Source organism: Ochotona princeps, chromosome 7 (assembly GCF_030435755.1).
Source record: "Ochotona princeps isolate mOchPri1 chromosome 7, mOchPri1.hap1, whole genome shotgun sequence".
Taxonomy (NCBI): Eukaryota; Metazoa; Chordata; class Mammalia; order Lagomorpha; family Ochotonidae; genus Ochotona; species Ochotona princeps.
In genome coordinates, this window is record NC_080838.1 from 74627743 (window position 1) to 74649435 (window position 21693).

General features: G+C 38.9%; 1 protein-coding gene across 3 annotated transcripts in view; it reads left to right on the plus strand.

The window, feature by feature from the left end:
- EPHA5 (EPH receptor A5) overlaps positions 1–21693 on the plus strand; it is a 336440-nt gene that overhangs the window by 253854 nt on the left and 60893 nt on the right. For 2 of the 3 annotated variants that reach the window (XM_004590860.4, XM_058667260.1), the window contains exon 8: positions 1202–1307. In XM_004590860.4, the coding sequence (XP_004590917.2) occupies positions 1202–1307 (106 nt within the window). The remainder of the gene's footprint in view (positions 1–1201; positions 1308–21693) is intronic. The other variant, XM_004590861.4, reaches the window with a different exon arrangement.

A 21693-nucleotide genomic window follows, 5' to 3' on the forward strand; every position in this document is an offset into this window, starting at 1 on the left:
TAGGCAAGAAATATACAGGTATTCAATTAATGAATTCTTGAAACTATTAGAATTTATTGTAACATAGATGTTTCCTGTTTTAATCAGGATTGCTTATCAGCACAAGAGAGAAATGCATTTGCTTACTTAGATGCAAATAATCATGTTCATGTTTCTTTTATTATATTAATTATGTCATTAAAATGTAAAAATGTTAACCAAAATCCTCTTGATTTCAAAAATGCGATGTAAGTGAAACTGACCTAAGTGAAGACTGCTTGGATTTCAAGATGCATGCTTTGATGTTTATATAAAAAAGATCATACTGATTATGTTGTATTTGGAACCACATGTTCTGTTAAATGATGTTAAGAATAACAATATGGGGCCCAACGGCGTGGCCTAGCGGCTAAAGTCCTCGCCTTGAAAGCCCCGGGATCCCATATGGGTGCCAGTTCTAATCCCGGCAGCTCTACTTCCCATCCAGCTCCATGCTTGTGGCCTGGGAAAGCAGTCGAGGACGGCCCAATGCATTGGGACACTGCACCCGCGTAGGAGAACTGGAAGAGGTTCCTGGTTCCTGGCTTCGGATCTGCGCAGCACCGGCCCGTTGTGGCTCACTTGGGGAGTGAATCATCGGATGGAAGATCTTCCTCTCTGTCTCTCCTCCTCTCTCTGCATATCTGACTTTGTAATAAAATAAATCTTATAAAAAAAAAGAATAACAATATGATATATTCACCTTCATTGAGTTCTTATTCCCATTATCTGGACTTCAAACTATGTCTGTGGGGAAGGAATCCTATCTGACTTAATCTCATTTTTTCGCACACAACTACAACATGTAAACCTAAACATTGTTAAATTCCATGTACCTAACACCTCCTTCTTAGGTAAATTTTAGCAGGAATTCCATTTTATCTTGCAGTCGAAAGGCCTGTGGATGAAACTGTGTAAACAATATACATTCAATTTTTATGAAGACAATGAAATCATCACTGAATTTAGTGAGGTTTTTTCTTAATTTGGAGTGTAAATATTCTCTCCTAAAGATGACTTTGCAATTACATAATTTTAAAGAAAAAATATTAGCAGGGAGCTTCAGCCAAGCATGAGTGAAGGGCTTAAACCATGAATTGGTTATCAGCTGTTGGACAGCTCTTACTTTTGGATCCACGTGTTCACTCTAACCACATGCTCCATTTTCTGTGTCTCTTGTCAGCAGTTGCAGCATCCAGCGATCAAAGCCAGATCCCTATAATTGCCGTGTCTGTGACCGTGGGAGTCCTTCTGCTGGCAGTGGTTATCGGCTTCCTCCTCAGCGGAAGGTAAGAGAGGAAGCTGTGACACTGAACTTTGCATCTGATCTCTTCTTACCTTGATCTGACCATTTGGCTGTGAAGCACATCCCAGAACCGATCAGCCAAGTGGTCTGTCAGCGTAGCTCAGTGTATGATGTGCGTCTTCTGCCTTAGCTGGTCGTGTGAGTGCTAATGATTTTTAAGTACAGGACTTCTGGTTCCAGGGATGCTGTCTGCATAAGAGTGCTGTGAATCTGTTCTTGTTTATTCTGTTATTAACATAACTTGATCTCTTTTTCTGATGTGGTCAACTCCTAATTCTGGACTACTTGCTCTCTCAGGAGTGTATGTACTTGACTAATTTCAATTTTCACTATTGTTTAAGAAGGCCTGTGTCTGTGCCCGGTAGATCTTTGAAATAGGATTGATGATTCCAGCGTTATGTCCTAACAGGAGGATGGACAGAAAGCAGACTTTCTGGCAAACAAGGATTTGGGGAAATAACCAAGCCTTTTCAGGGACTATTTTTATTTTCTGCTACCAAAGAAGCTCAACCCTAATACATCAATCATAGTGTGTACTGATTTAGAGTGAATGAATGTCAAATCCATTGATATGTGAACAGGTGAATTACGTTTCTACATTTTTTCCCCAAGAAGAGCTTTTGTATAAGCTGTTTTCTAACATTGAGCTAGGCATAATCAGTTGCTAAAAATAAAAGAACCTAAGTAAATATATAAATAGGTATGCTGTATAGCTGCAAGAAATGTATTTTTATATGTTTTATTCAGGCCACTGGTAGAAGGAGTGTTTAATAATGAGAGTTGTCCACTTGAAAATGTATTTGGGTGTCAGCCTGTTATAGGAAACCTGATGAAAGTCTTCTTGGAGATCATTTAAACCTGACTAAATGGGAAAATGTACTATAAGGCTCCCCCCAAAAGGTCAGGAAATCAATATGCATATTGATTTTGTTACTGTTCTATTCATTTACTGTTTGCTCTTCAGCACCTCTCCAACTCATAAATATACAGAATTAGGCACTTTTCAATACACAATATTATGTTCCAAAGTGATTTATGACCTTATCCTTAAATCACAAGAGGCGCCATTAATTTTCAGAATATATCGCTATTCCCTTGAACCAGACTCAGACTCGTAGTAGCTGAAAATTCTATTTCCTTTTATTCTTGTTCTTTAAGAATGGTGGAAGTTTCCTCAAGAATATATACAGTAACCCATTGTTTCAATATGAGAAATGCTGTGTATCTTTCTAGCTGGAGAGCAGTTTCTGTTCTTTCAAGGACAGTTAAGACCAAGCAGGGACCGGCAGCTGGGGAGTGCAGGTGTCCTGTCTTAGCTGCCCCTCCGGGTATCTAATCTTGTTGCTGCACATAGGAAGATAGCCATGTGGGAGACCAAGGTGGAGGTCCTGGCTCCTGGCCTCTGCCTGGGCCAGACCTAGAAGTTAAGACCAGGTGTCACTGCCTGTTGCGCTGCCTTCAAGGTCACTAAGCAAATCTTTTAAACAAAGGTCACTCTACACAGGGGCTGGCTGTCTCTTGCCCCCCACTTCCTTAAAGTCACCTTAGTAGAATACTTAGTCTGACCTTGTGTTCTGCAAGATAAGCTGATTTCACCATGTTTTCCTAAGATCTTTGTGATTTGAAGGATGACAAATCACTCCGTACCACCACAAAAGTCTGAGGGTTAACTGTTTTTACAAGCAAATTTTCAGCAAGAAATTGTCCCTGCTTAAATTTCTTGAATGTATATTCTTTAATTTAATGGGATCTTTGTAATCTTATTAAAATATATTTGACTACTGTGTTTTAAGCTATCAGCAAATTGTTTTTGACTATTGCGTTGTGGACATAAATACTGAAAACCTAAAGGGCAAGATTTGTGAAAGTCTCTTGCAATCCCATTGAACTCAGCGAATGTTGCAGTTTTTCTCTGAACCTTGTCTTAGCTGCATTACTGCATCTGGACTGCCCTGATTTGCAAATTCAGTAAACTGTAAGTTCTAGTAAATTATAGAAAAAAAGACCAATATAAGCAGGCTAAATTATGTTGATTCTCTCTTCTTTCTGTGGCAAATATGACCCACGCATGTAGAAATGTAATGACTTTGTCTCCTTACTACATTTTGTTCTCCCAAATACCCTGTTGTAAACAAGGTATGCCCTTCTAAATAATGTCTTTGAATTTTAAAACAATTGGCCCTTCAGTGCATTTTAAACATTTATTTTTATTTTGTGTAGAGCAAAACCTTAGTATGACTTTCATGTAACAGTGATTGATAATTTATATAATCATTTGGAATCAGGAAAAATACATATTCTAAATCCATATTATTGATGATTTATGTTTTTACTTAGACCAGAGGAAAATGAATTGCCACTCTAACATATGAATATAATAAAAAATTCACTTAAAAAAGAAATATTTAATATTTAAATGATAAAATACATGCATCAATGAAAGAGAAAACAATGTAGAAACTCCCTAGTTCTGTTTTTAAGCCTTAGTTGGTTATTCAGAAACTTTTAGAGGCTTCATACCTAGACTTAGTTTAAAATAATAAATACTAATGTTGAAACTAAAAGTTTTGTTTTAGAAATGGTAGAGTTGCTGCCCATTTTAAGTGTTTTCAGTATCAGGCAGTATTTACTCAGGGTTCATTCTTCCACTACTTTTTCCCCCATTAATCTTTAAAGTATATTTTTCCCCTAAGAATTACAACTCAAGTGACAAGCTCTCAAAATTTATAAATTGATTTATTTAGGACAAATAGAAATTAAACCCCTTTGTATGCATAGCATATGGTAACTGGGCTTTATTATTTTTCTTTATATCAGTGAGACTATGAGACACGAATAATTTCCTTATATCCTGATTTTGTGATATAAACTATAGACATACTATTGACACCACTGCTCTTTCGTCTCCAAGCTCTAATGGTTAAATGCCTGAGAAAACAGTTGTGTACTTTTCCCTCTTTGTCATTCTTATAGCGTGGAGTGGTTGTTTTTTTCTGTGTTTACATTTGACTCTTGGTAGCTAAATTTGAAGATTGAATACTGGGCGCTTTGTAGTCTGATATGAAGATCCAAAGTGTGGTGTTTAGTGGAATAGATAATTGAAAGCAGAGCATCTTCTAGTGGACAGAAACCACATTATTATTCTCAGTGCTTTATTTATTTTTTTTTAAAGATTTATTATTATTATTGGAAAGCCAGATATACAGAGAGGAGGAGAGACAGAGAGGAAGATCTTCCATCTGTTGTTTCACTCCCCAAGTGAACCGCAATGGGCCGGTGCTGCGCCAATCCGAAGCCGGGAACCAGGAACCTCTTCCAGGTCTGCCACGCGGGCTACAGGGTCCCAAAGCATTGGGCCGTCCTCGACTGCTTTCCCAGGCCACAAGCAGGGAGCTGGATGGGAAGTGGAGCTGCCGGGATTAGGACCGGCATCCATATGGGATCCGGGGGCTTTCAAGGCGAGGACTTTAGCCGCTAGGCCACGCCGCCGGGCCCAGTGCTTTATTTTTGATTCCTCATTTATTATATGTTCATGAATGTCATCACCTTTCAAGGAAATTTTAGAGCTGTCTAGTTCAAATTAATTTTGCATATTTGTTCATACTCCTGCCTATGTTGGGCATTTTGCATGTACTGCAGAAAGGTAAACGTTTCCTGCCAACTTTGAACTTGGAAGACAAAATGGAAAGCAATTCTCCAAGGGGATGAAGGATTCTTTTTTGCTGTTTACAGGTGATTTTCATAGTATCAGATTCTGGAGGTGATCAATTCAATAAAAGGGGTTTCTTAAGACCACTAGAAATGATTATCTTCTTAGCAAAAATGTTTCCTTTGTATGACCTGGTCATCTGAAATTCTGTGCCTGGGCCTAAAACTGTTTTCCTCCAACCTCCATTAAACAATGTAAACTAACCATTTGAAAAGGCCTCGTGATTTCCAGAGGCAAAAATCCTTCAGTAGCTGTTATAAATGGTATTTGGAAGTCAGTCTTTCAACATTCAGAAGTTAAGACCACATCCGAAGCATGGTGAAATAGTAGATCATGTGAAAATACTTCTTTATGAGCATTTTTACTTGAAAAATACATTGAGAATTAGCGTTTTATAATTATATTCAAGTTTCCTGGAGTAAAACAGTATAAATGACATCTTCACGATCATTCATTATTAACATTTATGAAGTTCCTTTACAAGCATGGGTGACCTAATCAAGACCTCTCCTCCAGATGTTTCCACCTTTATTTTTGTGTCGCAAAACATGTAGGAATAAAGTAAATACTTTAAAGGAAACCAGGAGTCTTTCTCTTCATGGTGCATTTTTTATTTGTACCAATAATAATGTTCTATTTTTTACGTCCAGAAATAATTTGAGTTCTTATTACGTACGTTCCCATTTTCTGTGTTAACAGTAATGGCTGAAGTGTAAAATCCTTAGGACCTAGAAAGTTTTCTTCAGGCTCATCTCAAGCCAAATGAAATAATTATGCAAGTATTTTGAATGCAACATTTTAATTTAGGCCAGAGCCAGGCATCTTGCCTGCCTCTAATATCAAAACATCATAGTTTCTCAAGGGAGTATTTTTCAATGGGAATGAAACCTTCCAAAGCCTTCAGAAAAGCTCCTCTGCCTGATGCAAGTAGCATAATTATTACATTATAATCCCACGCTGCCCAGCTTCTGGAGTCGGTCTTCTGTGGGCTTTACAAGTAATAGCACGTAATGCCATATCTCAGTGCCAGTTTTGTGTTCTGGCTGTGGCTGATGGCAGTATTCCCTTGCTGTTCGTGGCCTTTCCCTAATACCTTGGCACTGGTTCTTCTTGTTGCCCCTGACTCCCTCACCCTGGAGAAAGCTCCTTCAAGTCTGTGGTCAGTCTCATCCTCGTATTTATACATACTTAACGCACGTCGCGTGTCCTGTGCGCCTTCTGAAGACTGAGTCTGTTTACTCGTGACTTATTGCCATTACATACCGTCACTTTTACTGGAATATAAGTTGCAGAACACTAAGGAGGAGGGGGTTTTTATTCTGGCTCCTTCCCTTGGGAAAGTGTCTAGAAGATAAGTTATTCTATGTAGCGCGTTAGTGAGGACATGGGTCTTGAATCCAACTCTGACCCTAGAGTCCTTGCACGTCACAATATTATCTCTCCCTGACTTTTGATTTTTTAAATTCTGAACATTTCTGTACAAAGCTTCTAATTCTCTATTGTTATTAATAGTGGCATTAACATTATTTTTTCCCAAACTGATCAGTAATATGAATACAATATCAATTACAAATGAATATCAATGGAATCATGTTAAATTAAAAATATATTCTATCTTAATGATTCTGTCTCCTCCTGTCATTAGAATATTATACTTGGCCAATTGTATTCATTCAAAAACCACTCCAAATCCAAATATGCTCAGATCCAGTAACATTTCTGATTTGGTGAAAGCTGGTTAGTTTCTCTTCTGTGTAGCCTTCAAATGTTTAATTTAACTGCTGAAGTAATTTTATTTGAGCATTTAATATGATGTGCCACTGCACTGGACCTAGGAGAGATTTGATTCCCTTCTCCCCCCTCTGAGCTCACATGGCAAGGATTTCAGGGAAATTTGACACTTACCTCTTGGACCTCATGGTCCAGCAAAACAGGTGCTTACACCTGAACCTGAAGGTTGAGTCAGTGTCGTACAAGCACATGAACTGACAGTGAAGAAAGAGGGTCTTGCTCCCCACCTTTTCTGATACCAGCACTGGCATGGAAAAACTTCCTACCATTTCTCAGAATTGAACCTCTACCCACATATCAAGACTTACACATCCAATTTTCCTATCATATAGTCTTCCTCAATTCCTTTTGCCCAAGAATTTTCACCATTCTCTGTAGTCTTAGCACAGTTTATCAGTATATTTCATGTTTGCTACCATGTATTGTACCGTATTGTAGAAATACATTCTGTCTTCTTTCTGTAAGCAAGTATTTAGAGGATAAAAACTCCTGTGGCTGTCCCACATAGTGTAATTGTAACAATATTCATAAATTTTGAAACTAAATATGAATTCTGCATGTCTCCATTTGCAATTCTTTGTCCATTTCCTCCCTATAACTTGATATTTTACAAGATTAAATGTGTTAACAATCCTAATAGAAGCATAATAGGATGTCCAACCCTCAAGTATGCATTCTTCCTAAGTAATAGAGTTTTGTTGCTACAATATAAATGCAGTGCTTTTCAAAAGGTGGTAAGTAGTACATGACAATTATGAAATTTTAATTGATATTTTTTTATTTGATATGTGGACATGCTTATGTCAGTGAAACTATACTTTGGGCACAGCAAGCAGAAACATCTATTTTAGCTAATAGTATAGGAGAATAATATTTGTGCTTGGGAAATTTAAAAGTTCATAGGAAAAGGTAAGATTGTTTTGTTTCGCAACATGTATGATTTTCCATGGCCTCGTTGAAGAGTCTTTCCCTCAGGTTACAAGCACCACAGGTCCCTTGAAAAAGCTGACATCTTCAATTAACCTAGGGCAATACACGTACAGAACTACTTTTTTTAATAAGTAAAAGTTTATGAAAACATTTTAACCTCATACTGTTTTATCTTAGCACGCTGCATCAGTCTTTCTAGTTGCACAATCCCTGATTTAAAGGAGCTCATTAGTAGTGAAGGTCAATACATTATGAATTAACAATAGATGTGATATAATAAAAAAATAGTAAATCCAGGCATGTATTGGTTTACTATCTGGACTTTGTTTTTACTTTTCCCATATTACATATTTTTTTTCCTTCACAGACTCTGAATCAAACCAAATTATAGAGCAGGTCATAATTTATGAATGACTGACAAATGGAGATCAAGGCAGAGCAATGCTGGGAATGCTCGGAGCCCAGCAACAGCTAATTGCCCACTGTGGGAAGACAATTGTCCCAGGAAACCAAGTCTGAAAGGTTACATTCCCAGTTGCTCAACACTATTGAAGATGCCACCTGCAGTTTCTCTCAGGTGACACACAGAATGGAGAACTATAACTCTCAGACAGATACAGTGAGGACAGTATTTCAAAGGTAAAATTTTCTGGCCCTAGAGACAAAAGGGTCACATTGATCTGCAGACATGCAAATTGTCTCTGTAGATTTTAGAGTCTCATAGATTTCAGTTAGCAGGAAGCAAAGGGCAGGTCAAAAGCCTAACCGCAAGTGCAAAATACACTTTTTGTCTAAAGTTCCATTTGCTCAAGGCTCCATTTCTGTAAGAACTTGATCCCCACCTGAAATCGAGAGCAGCCGGCGTGCCCAGAAGGTGCAGGGCTCTGGGGAAGACTTTGCTGAGTTTCTGGGAATTTTATCACTTCTTCCAGAGCCTGCAATAATGCCGCTCCCATAGGACAACTGATACCTAACTCCACAATGCCAATCAATAGCCTATGTCAACGGGTAGACTGTATTCAACAATAGCACCAGAAAACAAAGGACCAGCTGCTTTTCTCAGGCTTGTCTGGGAGTGTGGTCATTGCTGAGAAATGAAGCAAAATATCCCAAAGGATTTTCCATACCAGCTAAAAGCCACATTTATTCAAGATCTAGGCTCTGCAAGGCCTTGCATGAACCAGGGTTGAAAAAAAAAAGGTTCTTAGCAACTCAGTCTCAGAAAACATAATTGTGTATTATGTGCAGGACAGGCATGGCTCCAGGTACATCAGATAGCTATGATAGTAACAGCGGTACGAAGCGTGCAAAATCCCAGTTATTCTGCTTATCAGAGTTCTTTTATTGAGTTTCACTCCTTGATTCTATTTTGTTTAATTCTTTGACTTTTGAATTTCACAAAGAAAGTAGACAGTGGCATTTCAGACCTTTGGCACCTGTTTGCTTTCAGTAGTCGTTCATGGTTCCTCCAGCTTGTTTGCTACAATATTACTCATAACAATATTGTAGATAGCAATGACAGTTGATTTAGTTGTTTGGAGGTTTTTTCCAATGTTATAGTTTCTGTTAGTGAAGAGTTTTTTTTCTGTGTTTCAGTTTGTACGATCTGATTTTGGGAACCCTATATACACTGGCTGTTGGGTCCCTATTTTGTATTATGTGATGGTCAGTCAGCTGTTGGTCACCATGGAAACACAGAAGCAGCTCAGAACAACAAAATGTGTTATAGCCCAGGGCCCTTTTCACAGAAGGCATGGCATGGCAAGACAAATATAGCATGGAAACCTTGGATGTGTCTCTGGAGGCAAAAGGCAGGAGTGGGAGCAAAGTAAAGCAGTATGTTGACTGTGGATTCTGTGGTAAAGGTAACGCAGGGCCGAGCAAACTGTAGGATTGGCTGTTTCAGATAAACCAAGACCTGGGATGAGTAAGGTAGAGAAGTATCATGCACTGGGGATTACAGACAGAAGAAGTATGGCTCTGGCTAAATTAATGTTCTTAGCAAAAGAAAGCAACACGCTAATTCCTCTGCTGCCTGTAAGGAATGAGTAGTCCCAGAGAGGGCATTTGTTCCATAGCTGAACGTTTTCTGGAAAGAGTTAAAATACATTAGTGGCACAATTGAGTGGCAAGAATCATGGTTAGGTTGGGGCTATGATTTGTGTATGGTTTGGCTCCCAGCCTCAAGCTTTGGTGCTCCTATTCCCCTGGGGTGGAGGTTGTTCCACTTAAGGCATTCAGGAGGTACATCCAATACAAAAGGCTCGTGCATGCTCTCAGAATGGAGTCCTGTGATAGCCTTTCTTGTAAAGCTGTGTTGGAACCAGCCTTTTCTCTCTTGGTTTTCTATGTGATTATTCCTCTAACATAGTATGTCATTGTCATGTACCACTTCATCAGTTGCTAACCAGTAGGGTTACCCATCCAGTCTTTAAGACCATGAGAGAAACTAAACCTTCCTACTTCTGTGAGTAGTCTGTTAGAATTTTTTCAGTACAGCAAGAAACACAACAAAACCTTATAAAAATCACCACCTCCATGAACTGCTTCCATTCAAAAAGACAGAAATGGAGAACATTCGCAAGATGGCACTCCCTCAGGCTAGGACAGCCTTCTGCCCCATGGCTTATTTCAAACAAACTTGACAATTTCTTTTAGTGTTTGTTCAGAGTGACAATTACAGAAGATTCAAATATTCACATAAACCTCACAAACACCATTTAACCATCACTGAATGTACTCACTGCTTTGGTGGATGCTAATGCTACTCCACTATACTGGTAGGCCTATTTACCTTGTCTCTACTCTCCAAAAACAAGCTTGACAACCTTTGGCTAGGATTCATTCTATCTGTAAGTGATGTATAAATCTTGTCAACATTAAAAAAATTATCCACGTTCAATTTAAATGCATGTGATTTTACTATTAAATATTTCTATTTAATACATTCACGGTTTAATATATACAGATAAAATCAGTGATGCTTATTACAAAATATGATTTTTGCTTGTATTACGCATTAAATATTAAGTACATACATATATAATGCATCAGAATGTAAACTGTGCTCATTAAATCTCACAGCAAAGAATAACCTTTAAAAGTTTTAATAAGATAAAATCAAATATTTTCTCTCAAATATTTTAATTTTACCCAGATATGCTGGAATCTCATTGCAAATCTTCACATTGAATATTGCTCATGAAATGATCCAGTATGCGAGAATCACAACACTGAAGTTTTAAAGATTTGCCGTTCAATTTTACTCTTTTTCCAGCATAGGTGTTAAAACTATATTCTGATTTTCCTGATTTCCTGCAGTTTTAAACACTATCAGTTTAATTTGCTTCAGAAAACTTCTAACATTCAAGTTAGCTAATGAAATGATTATTCTTTGTCAAGAAACGTGAACTGAAATCTAACAACGCCTAGAACTAGTATAATCAAATCAGTATAAACTCAGAATTGCCTTGATAGGTGACTATGATCATCATTTGTTTATGAAGTTGAGAACTGAGACATCTCCATTTGTCTCACTTGCATGTTTTGTGATGCACAGGACCCTGTAGGTGACTTATGATGATATCTGATGTTTTTGGATCTGGTCCAGGCTATTGTACCTATAGTGGTCTTCTGCATTTATCTCTGTCTCATGGCCATTCATGGCAACAACCTTTAACACTAGGACATCATATATGATGGTTGTTCCACAAGAAACTGGAAAAGTCAAGTGTTTAATTTTACTGGTGTCTTTTGGCTTAAATGCATAAATAGTTGTTAAAGTTTGATATTCAGGACAGTTGATGCTGTACAGGTTCGTAGTCTGGAAACAGTGAATTATTACCAAAAAGCCCACATGCACAGCAGGCTCTGCCCTCCAGGTTTGTGCACGTGTAAGGTTGTTTGCAGAATGATGAAATTCATTGAGGACACATTTGGCAAAACATAATCTCATCATCATAAAGATTCATGGCTGTAAGTTGGAAAATGTGTTTCAAGTTCAGGATACTCTGTTACTGATCCAGTTTCCTTCTAATGCAGTTGGAAAGGCACTGCATGTTGGCTTAAATACATGGGTCCCAGCCCCCATCCCATGTGGGAAAGCAGGATGAAGTTTCTGCTTTCTGGCTTGGAGTGAACCAACCTGGCTGTTGCAGCCATTTGGGAATACAATCTGTCTCTTCTTCTCCCTCTGCTTCTTCCACTTCCTCCATTACTCAGGATTTCAAATAAGTACATACAAACACAAAAATAAAGTCTGGCCTTTTCTGGAGTCTACTAATTTGTAAGTAATCATTCCAAACTTGTATTAGTCTGCACTCTATGGTCCAGGTCCAATAGGGAAGTGGAGACTTTCAGTTCTGAGTAAATGTCTGCTGTACCATCTGGTATCTGAATCTTAACTCCAAAGTGCATTGAGAAGGAAGGCCTTGTGGGCATTTCACATGTCTGACTATGGTTTGTGCAGGTTAACTCATGAAATCTCATCAGTTCCCCAAGTTAAGGCGACCGGCTCCTCCGGTGTCTTCAAGGATTTGAAAATCCTTTTTCCAATAAGATTCAAATAACCCAGCTTGGAAGTCTCTCAGGGACTTTAGGACATCACAGATCCCACACTGAAAAGCACTATCAGCTCTGCTTCCATCTGCCCACCTGTTAGGTCGGGCTGTACAGACTGCATCTTGACAGGTCCTGTTGTGTTCCAACATGTCCTTGGTGACTCCCCTAGATGAAAGACCCTGATCCTCACATTACTAACTACTCTTGGGGTTTCCAGATCCTTCAAGTTTGTTTTTCCTGTGCATTTCATCGTATCTTTTATGTTGCATTTTATAGAGATGACATGACTGATAGATCCACTTTCTTTCTAGTTGTCTTTTATTTAGGCCAAGAACATACAAGATAGATGTACAAAGGAAAACAATGCGAATACTATGAATGGTATCACTATTTCTATTTTGTTATATACTGAAGATTTTTCTATACTCAAAATTGAATTCATAATATAGCATGCTTCATGTCTATTTAACACACCACATGAAATATATGAGTAAGTGAAATTGTATTAAAAGCAAATATTTTCTCATGTGTTCCCCTTTAGTTTCCTGTGGTTGTTTTGGAGAGAATTTGTATTTTCTTATGTTACTATATCTGACTTCAATGTGCCTACATGTTAGAACATGCCTATCTAATTCAAAATAAGGCGAATTGATATATTTTTAAAATTATTGATGCATAATGAAAAGTGGGCTTTCTAAATTTTTGTGTATTTGACACAATCAACATCCACAGCAGGAATTTAATTGCCTAGTGGTTCGCATACTAGGTAAGTGTTTCCTGAATTAATGACAGAAACATACCTCCATTTTTAATCACGCCTTTAAATTTAAAGCTAATATGTAATGTTTTACATTATTAATATTTTATATTTTATGCACTATATATGTGTAGGGAAACATACAGTAATGAGCTATTTTGTACACAACATATATATTGTCTTTTGCTACTAAAGTTAGGCGGGAATTAGTATTTTTATAAACTACAGTGTCAAATTCTTTAGACCTATTAAATTTTGTCTTTTCACAATTCATATTTTGCATAATGCAATATTAATTTTGTTTGGAGATTTAAACTGATATTTTTTCACATTGCTGTGTAAGTGTGCAGTACTGTCTGCCTTTTCCCCAAAAACTCAAATAAAACTGGATATAGATCCTTTTGTCACCAACCTGGCATTGGCTATCGAAAATATCCTGTTAATTTTTCTAGTTTTAAATGATACCATATTAGTTTAAATAATGTTAGGTTGAGTTATTTATTCATGTTTGGCCAGGTTCATTTTTGTAGGGGATCATAAATAATTATAGTTGTAAATGCTTCATGTAAACATTTTTGTGCAAAATGCATAGATATGATATTTTACATATGAAGCAAGTTAATCCATAATTAACCAATTATACACTCTAAGTGTAAATGTCCTGAGAGTATATATGACAATAATTCTGGTATTACATCACAATAGTTACTCTTAAATATTTACAACTACTAAAATAGCTTTTTTAGCAGTCTGAACAAATATGATCGGAAAACAAAATGTAGTTACAGGGAATATGAATATTTTATATGAAAATGTAGCATTTGTTTCATTTTAAATTATTCTCATATTCAGTCATGCTAATGCTGTTTGGTGATCACAATCTAGACCTCTTTTTGCCTTCTGGTAATTTGAATCTACTTCCGCAGTTCTTATTTTAGAGTGAAATAAATTTACATCCTAGTCCTTTATAGTCTTCCTAGATGTAAAGTTTACTGTTGCTGTACATCAGCTACAAAAATATGCTGACATCATTGTGAAGCAATTTTAAAAGAAAAAAATTAAGCATTCAGCTTGTTTCTAAGAATTATTTTCAGTCTTGTTTGAAACTCATGCATATTTTAATTGATACTATTTTTTATGAATCCAATGTTATCATCAAAGATGTGCTAATAGCCTCGCATTTTTTTAATGTGGCAAAGCTAGCATCACATTTGTGCAACTTTATCTGCCAGAATATTTGTTTTCTTTACTATTCTCAAAATAATTTCAAACCTAAAACAGCTGAGTGCAAGCAGACTCGTCATTCCAGTCACTCTTCCTCTCCGAAGGCTCACGCGTGGGACTAATTCAGCTGTGGAATGAGTGGGAAGGGAGAAAACATTCAATGGAAGAATCTTATAGTTAACTCAAGGTTCCTAGACTTGGAGGTAATTAATGTTGGCCTAGTATAGACTTCAGCAGGCTGAAAAAAAAAATACAAGATTTAGTATGTTATATATTAACACTGTTGTTGTGAGAGAAGAGAACTAACTTGTACTTTTCTTTTTACTGAGCAAGTAAAAGGATCTTTTCTGTAGAAATAAACCGAAGCCACCCAAATGAAAACAAATTTGGGCTAATTTTTTTTTTTTTTTTGCAGAGTTTGCAATGGAAGGTAGTCAGCCAACATCACTTGAATTTGGCAGAGGCTTAAAAGCAGGCTGGATAGTGTAAAAGTGTTGCAATGGACAAAAGGGAAACTGGATATGGTCTGATTGGAGATTGCAGACCTGGAGAAGGCGGAAGTGGGCCAGCTGGCATGGAGCTAGAGAGTTGGCTCACTTTGCTTGGCCCTAATTTGCAAGTGGAGACAAAAATGAGGGAAGTTGGCAGTTATGAAGTCCTGACCTGTTGGTGCAGTTGTTACAGAGGTTGTGGTTTGGCTTCTTGAACTGGTTGCTGTTGACTGCCGCTTGGAGAGAATTGAGAACAAATTGTGATGTGAATGGAAGATGCTAATTTATGTCTGAGTTGGTGCAGAAATAGTGTTATGGAAATGACCAGTTTGAGCCTTGTGCACTTTAAGGATGGTGAGGATTTTTACCTGAGTTGGTTCAGTGAGTGGAGAAGGCAGATGTGTGCGAATGGACCCAGCATGGCCAGACTCCGGCCAGCCCTCAGTGCAGCCCGCAGGCCTCCTTCCCACAGGCCCAGCCGAGACCCCTCACTTTCATGACCCGCTGCTTCCAACCTGGAATATAAGAGCTTCTCGTACGTGGAATGATCTTAGAAACATAAGGAAGTTAACTTCCAAACACAGACTAAGTTTTCCTTTCTTTGTTGTTGTTTTTTTTTTTTTTTAAGATTTTATTATTATTGGAAAGCCGGATATACAGAGAGGAGGAGAGACAGAGAGGAAGCTCTTCCATCTGATGATTCACTCCCCAAGTGAGCCGCAACGGCCGGTGCGCGCCAATCCAAAGCCGGGAACCTGGAACCTCTTCCAGGTCTCCCACGCGGGTGCAGGGTCCCAAAGCTTTGGGCTGTCCTCGACTGCTTTCCCAGGCCACAAGCAGGGAGCTGGATGGGAAGTGGAGCTGCCGGGATTAGAAACGGCGCCCGTATGGGATCCCGGGGCGTTCAAGGCGAGGACTTTAGCCGCTAGGCCACACCACCGGGCCCAGTTTTCCTTTCTAGAATGTTACATTTTTATGACATGGCGTAGTCTTTAAATCTGTTTGATTGTCATTGCTGTTTGACCTGAATGTATGAAGGCTGTTACTTTTGTCATTGTTTTGATTCACTCAAAAAGCGAGTCCGTGCTTTTGTTCCTTTTACACACACGATGGAGGAGGAGATTTCCAGATGCTTCGATCACTGATGTGCAAGTACAGTTAGTAAGGAAATGCCGGTCCACCTTCAGACGCACGGATGCTCTAACAGCACATGACAGGGCCTTCCTGCCGCGGCCCAGGCTCCCAAGGGAGCTGAAAGAGACCCAGTTTATCCAAACCGCAGAGGTTTTACTCAGCTTTCAGAAAATTCCATTTGTTTCTCTCCCCTCTGTCGCTACCCCTGCCTACTATAAAATACAATAGCATTTTCCTAATATTTCTCTTCCCTTATAATTGTTTTTTCTGGTAGTACTGGTTATGGGACAGGTGCTAATAATAGTGATACAGTTCTGTATTTCAAGAGAGAGAAGTGATGATTCTTCCGGGAGACATATTTTGTTCTATCCTATTATTGTCATAATAATGGCAGGTGAGACCTTCCATAGTTTCTTAAATCGTACTTTCTTGGAAATGTGCCTAAGTGTGTGTGTGTGTGTGTGTGTGTGTGTGTGTGTGTGTGTGATCCTAGCATCCAATCATGGGTATCCCAGCAGAGAGTTTATATTCAGAGATGGCATTAGTTAATTTTTCCCTTGTGCAGGCATACAAGTGTGCATTCACAGAAATCTTTGCGTTTTATTGCCAACATCTAGGCTGTATAACTAGACCCTTGTATGTTTCGTCACTGACTAAAGTGTTGAAGTGAGGAGTATCACAATATAACATATCCCTTATATAAAATATAATCCAGCTCTGATAAAACTGGCCCTAATGGGCCCAGTGCAGTAGCCTAGTGGCTAAAGTCCTCACCTTGCATTTGCTGGGATCCCATATGGGTGCCAGTTCTAATCCTGGCAGCCCTGCTTTCCATCCAGCTCCCTACTTGTGGCCTGGGAAAGCAGTCGAGGACAGCCCAAGGCCTCGGGACCCTGCACCAACGTGGAAGACCTGCAAGAGGCTCCTGGCTCCCGGCATCGGATTGGCTCAGCTCCAGCTGATGCAGCCACTTGGGGTGTGAGCCATTGGAGGGAAGATCCTTCTGTCTCTCCTCCTCTCTGTATATCTGCCTTTCCAATAAAAATAAGTAAATCTTTGAAAAAATGTAGCCCTAAAATGGGTCAGAGTGTGATACTGTATGCCAGAATATTCACTCGTTTTTCAAGACTGTCTACAAACGTCTATGCAGAGAAACTGAATTTTACTTTTACATGAATTTAAATCTGCAGTCCAATAGCTCTAAATTGCACAATACGATATTGGATATGGATTTTTTTTAAGTAGTTTGCAGATTGATGTGAAATTCAGACGCAGACAGGAAGAAGCAAATCTTCCATCTATTGGTTCCCTTGCCAAATGGCCAGAATACCATGACTGACCCCGGCTGAAGCCTGAGTCAGAAGCTTCTTCCAGGTGTTCAACTTGAGCAGCAGAGGTGCGAGGATTCGGCCCCGTTCCACTGCTGCCTAGTGCGTTAGTGGGGAGCTGGGTGAGAAGTGGAGCAGTTAGGGACTCTTAACTGGGCCCCAGCTGGATGCTGCTCAATGATTTCACCCGCAGTGCCAGCGCAGAATGTATATCATTTTAGTTCGTGAGATTTTATGCTTTCCTGAAACTCTAGATAGCTAGTATTGAAACATAGAAGGAGAGAAAATTTATGAAGATCACTAATTTTACAATTGAAAACAATGCTTATAGAATTCCAGAAAGCAATTGTGGTTGAAATTAATAGGGATGCAATGAAATGTAGTTACTTGGCAATGGGTTATTCTTTATTTGCAGACAATATAAATTAACATTGTAAACAAGTTGCAGGAGCATTATTTAAAGTACTTACCAGAGAACAAATTGTTTTTAAGCACCTCCAGGCACTTCAGAAGTTTTTAAGAACAGATCATTTATATGCTAATTACAAACTTTTCCTTTTCATTCATTAAGTAAATTCCCCTAAGACCACCTTAAGGAGTCATTCAATGCAAGTATTCAGGAGTACCTATTGGGTAGTGATTTTCAAGTTGAGGGAAATTTAGAAAGTTTACTAACAGCTTTTGAAATATAGTGCTGTTTGGGTCTGAAGATTAAGGCGTTCTGATTTAATTCTTACAAGGTAAGGACTGGATATTATGTTTTATTGCTGTTTTCACATTCCCTTACATATGCAAATCTGTAGTCAGCTTTGGTATCACTGTATTACAAGGAGATAGAAAATTCTTGTGATGTAATTTTTCCATGGTTTAAGAAAGATAGCAAATAGATTTTCAGTAAATGTTTCCTTATAGTGACAGTAAGCGTGTCTACTGCTGTTGCAAGAAGCTTACAAAAGATGGTTAATATTTCATGAAATTTGTTTGAGTTCAATTATGTGCTAGAATAAGCAAGCTGTGTGTAAGGTGTTCACTGCCGTTTGATTGCTACCTCAATGCCTTTACATTGTGGCATGTGTGGGAGAAGAATCTAATGGGTTACAGTGATCCCTGGCCCACTGAAAGGATTAAGCAAGGAAAGCACAGAGCATTATCATTAAAGTTTAGGTGGAAAAAAGCAGTTGTTGTGTATCCTAAATATATTTTATCTTTTATTTTTTTATTTCAGTTAGTTTAGTATTGCCAAGTCATAGTTGCTTCTTTCAGAATCAGAAATAAGGAGACCCTGACCCCACTGTTAATGTGAGTTTTATATATGACTTTATCCTTAAGACAAAGGAATGGTTGCATACTGACACATAGATCAGTGGAGTTTTGGATTGGTTGTTTTATAAATCATTCAAGTTGTGTGTAGCCTACCTCAGTCATTTATACGATTTAACCTAATCTATTTAAAATGCAGATTGAAACAATGCAGTAGAGGGAACAGTGTTGGAACATAGCTTGATAAAGCCACTGCCTGCATTGTAGGCATCCCATGTGGGCACTTGTCCTTGTCCCACCTGCTCCACTTCTTATCCAGTTCCCTGGTAATGACCTGGGAAAAGCAGTGAAGAAGACCCAAATACCTGGGTCTCTGCAACTCAAGTGGGAGAACTTGAAGAAGTTTCTGGCTCCTGGCTCTGGCCTTGCCTAGTGCAAGCTGTTGTGAGTCTCTGGATAGAGGAAAAACATGTGCGCACGCAAGAGAGAGAGAGAGAGAATTTTCCATCTCACTTTCTATGTCTGTCTCTCCCCTTGTTTCTTTTGTCTCCATAACTCTGACTTTGAACAAATAAGCAACTCTAAAAATATAATATAGTGTACAATGGGTCAGACAAGAAGGTATCCATCTTTAATTGACTTAAAAATTCAATAGAGGCCCCAGCATGGTAGCCTGGCGGCTAAAGTCCTCACCTTGAACTCTCCCAGTTCCCATATAGGCACTAATTCTAGTCCCAGCGGCCCCATTTCCCATCCAGCTCCCTGCTTGTGACCTGGAAAAGCAGTTGAAGACTCCCCAAAGTCCTGGGACCCTGAAACAGCATGGGAGACCCGGAAGAGTCTACAGGCTCCTAGCTCCGGATCGACTCAGCTCCAGCTGTTGCAGCTGCTTGGGGAGTGAAGCAGAAGCAAGATTGTCCTCTGTGTCTCTCCTCCTCTCAGCCTAACCGACCTTCCAATAAAAAAAATTCAGTAGATTTTACTGCTATACGCTAGAATTATATAAAGAATTTTCAGTGTTATATGAAATTTACTGTGATATCATTTATGATATATATTCTTAAAAGATTTATTTATTTTTATTGAAAAGTCGGATTTGCAAATAGAAGGAGAGACAGAGAGAAAGATACTTCATCAATTGGTTCACTGCCCAAGTATCTGCTATGGCCTGAGCTGAGCTGAACCCATATGAAGCCAGGCGCTTCCTCCGGGTATCCCAAGCAGGTGCAGGGTCCCAAAGCTTTTGGCCTTCCTCTACTGTTTTCCCAGGCCTCAAGCAGGAAGCTGGATGGGAAGTGGGGCAGTGAGGACATGAAGCACAGCAATATGGGATTCTGTCACATGCAAGGCAAGGATTTAGTCACTAGGCTACTGCACCAGGCTCTGTGTCATACTTTATAATGGTAGAAAGCATCCATGAAGAATTGGGATATAACATTTTTTAATTCATTTATTTTTATTTGCTATAAGACAGCATTTAATAGGAACCAGGGGTCTCTCTCTCTGCTAAGCATGTTCCCTTCCATTCCCAATTTTCTCCCCTCCAGTCTTATAGAGGACGTCTTTCATAAATTTTCACAAGTCCATCATGCTGCCACTGAGGTGTCTCCTAACAATGCAGAAGATTATTAACTGTATCACTGTGAGTCTATCCTTGGACTGCATGCATGAGGACATAATTCTCTCTGTTTCCATCTGTGAATATAATAATTTCCGCTACAATTAGTTCTACATCCCCTTGAGTACAGTCCATCATGGAGAAAAAAAAAAGAACATACAGGAAAACAAGAAAAAAAAAATTAATGAACGTTGATCCACATGAGATTGGCAAACGTATAACAAAGGTATCAGTGTGACACTAGGGTGGTGAAAAAGAGCGTCCAGGATCTTCACAAAGTGTCCTGTGTGGCACTGCTGAGAGTATGATGAGGACTAAATCATCAGCGTTGCTTACGGCCAGTAGCAATAACAGTGATAAAGGGACATTGACAGTCACAGGTGATTACAAGCAATCAGTCTCTAAAGGATGATCGATTAATTGATTACATCACAAGATCTTAGGACTTGGCAATCCTGAATGAGAGCAGGAGAAGTATAAAGGTCCTTAACAGTATTCCTCTTGAAAAGAGAGTAGAGTATGGGGAGATCAGCACTGAGAGGATCTGGGTGATAAGGAAGGAGGTGAACTTCCAGTGTGAGGAGATGGCCTGGCACCATCTCCTGCCTGTTGTCCTCGGTACAGTTGTTTCCTCTCTCTGCATCCCAACACCCTCAACTCTACTGCCAATATTATCATGTGGCATTTCCACATTGCAATAGCAAGAACAAAATGAAAGCTGGATCTGAGATAGTTAGACTTGGAACTTGAATAGGGAAAACTAAGTCATTACGATGTCTCAGAACTTGTCCACCAGGGCATCGTGCCTAGGATGAGACGTGGTGGAGGTGTTAGTGTGTGGTCTTAGAGATAATGTGAGCGTTCTGATTGCCATTCATGAAAGCTGATAAGCTATAGAGTAAAGATGAAGTGGAAAGCTGGAAAAGAAGGTAAATTGTAAAAGATGACCATGAACTATCCCATTCTGCCTGTGCTGGTGCCTTGGCTCAGTGATTTTGCATATACGAATCCCAGCATATGATACAGCTGTAGCGTTCAGGTCTGTGATACTCAAAGTCATACTTTAAAAAAAGGGAAAAAAACAGAAGGTATTTCTAATCAGATAGATTTACCTTTTTCAGGTAAGGTGGGGAAATTCTATGCCTTTGTGTTAGGAATAGCTTTAGTAAAATAGAGAATATTTGACTCACATATACCATCATTTCGGTTGTGTCTCCTTTTCCATTGTTCACCAAAGATTTGCTTAGATTTTTAGCCAGACATGGTTGCAAAATCTGTTTTAAATCTTAGAAAAGTGGAAGTGAATAAGGGCAAAATGCAAAGGGGAGTTTGTTGTGGGGCATTCAGGCTGCTATGACAAAATACTGGGTGGGGTAAGAACTGTGGTTTTAATTCTGAAAGTTCTCAAGGCTTGGAATCCACAATGAGGATGCTGATGTAAAATGAAATGAATACAGGCACATCTTCCACTCCAGGGCAGCTGCTCTGATCGTGGAGTTCTTGCCATTCCCATGGGAAGTCTGGATTCAGTTCCTGGCTCCTGGCTTCTGTCCAGCCCAATCACAAA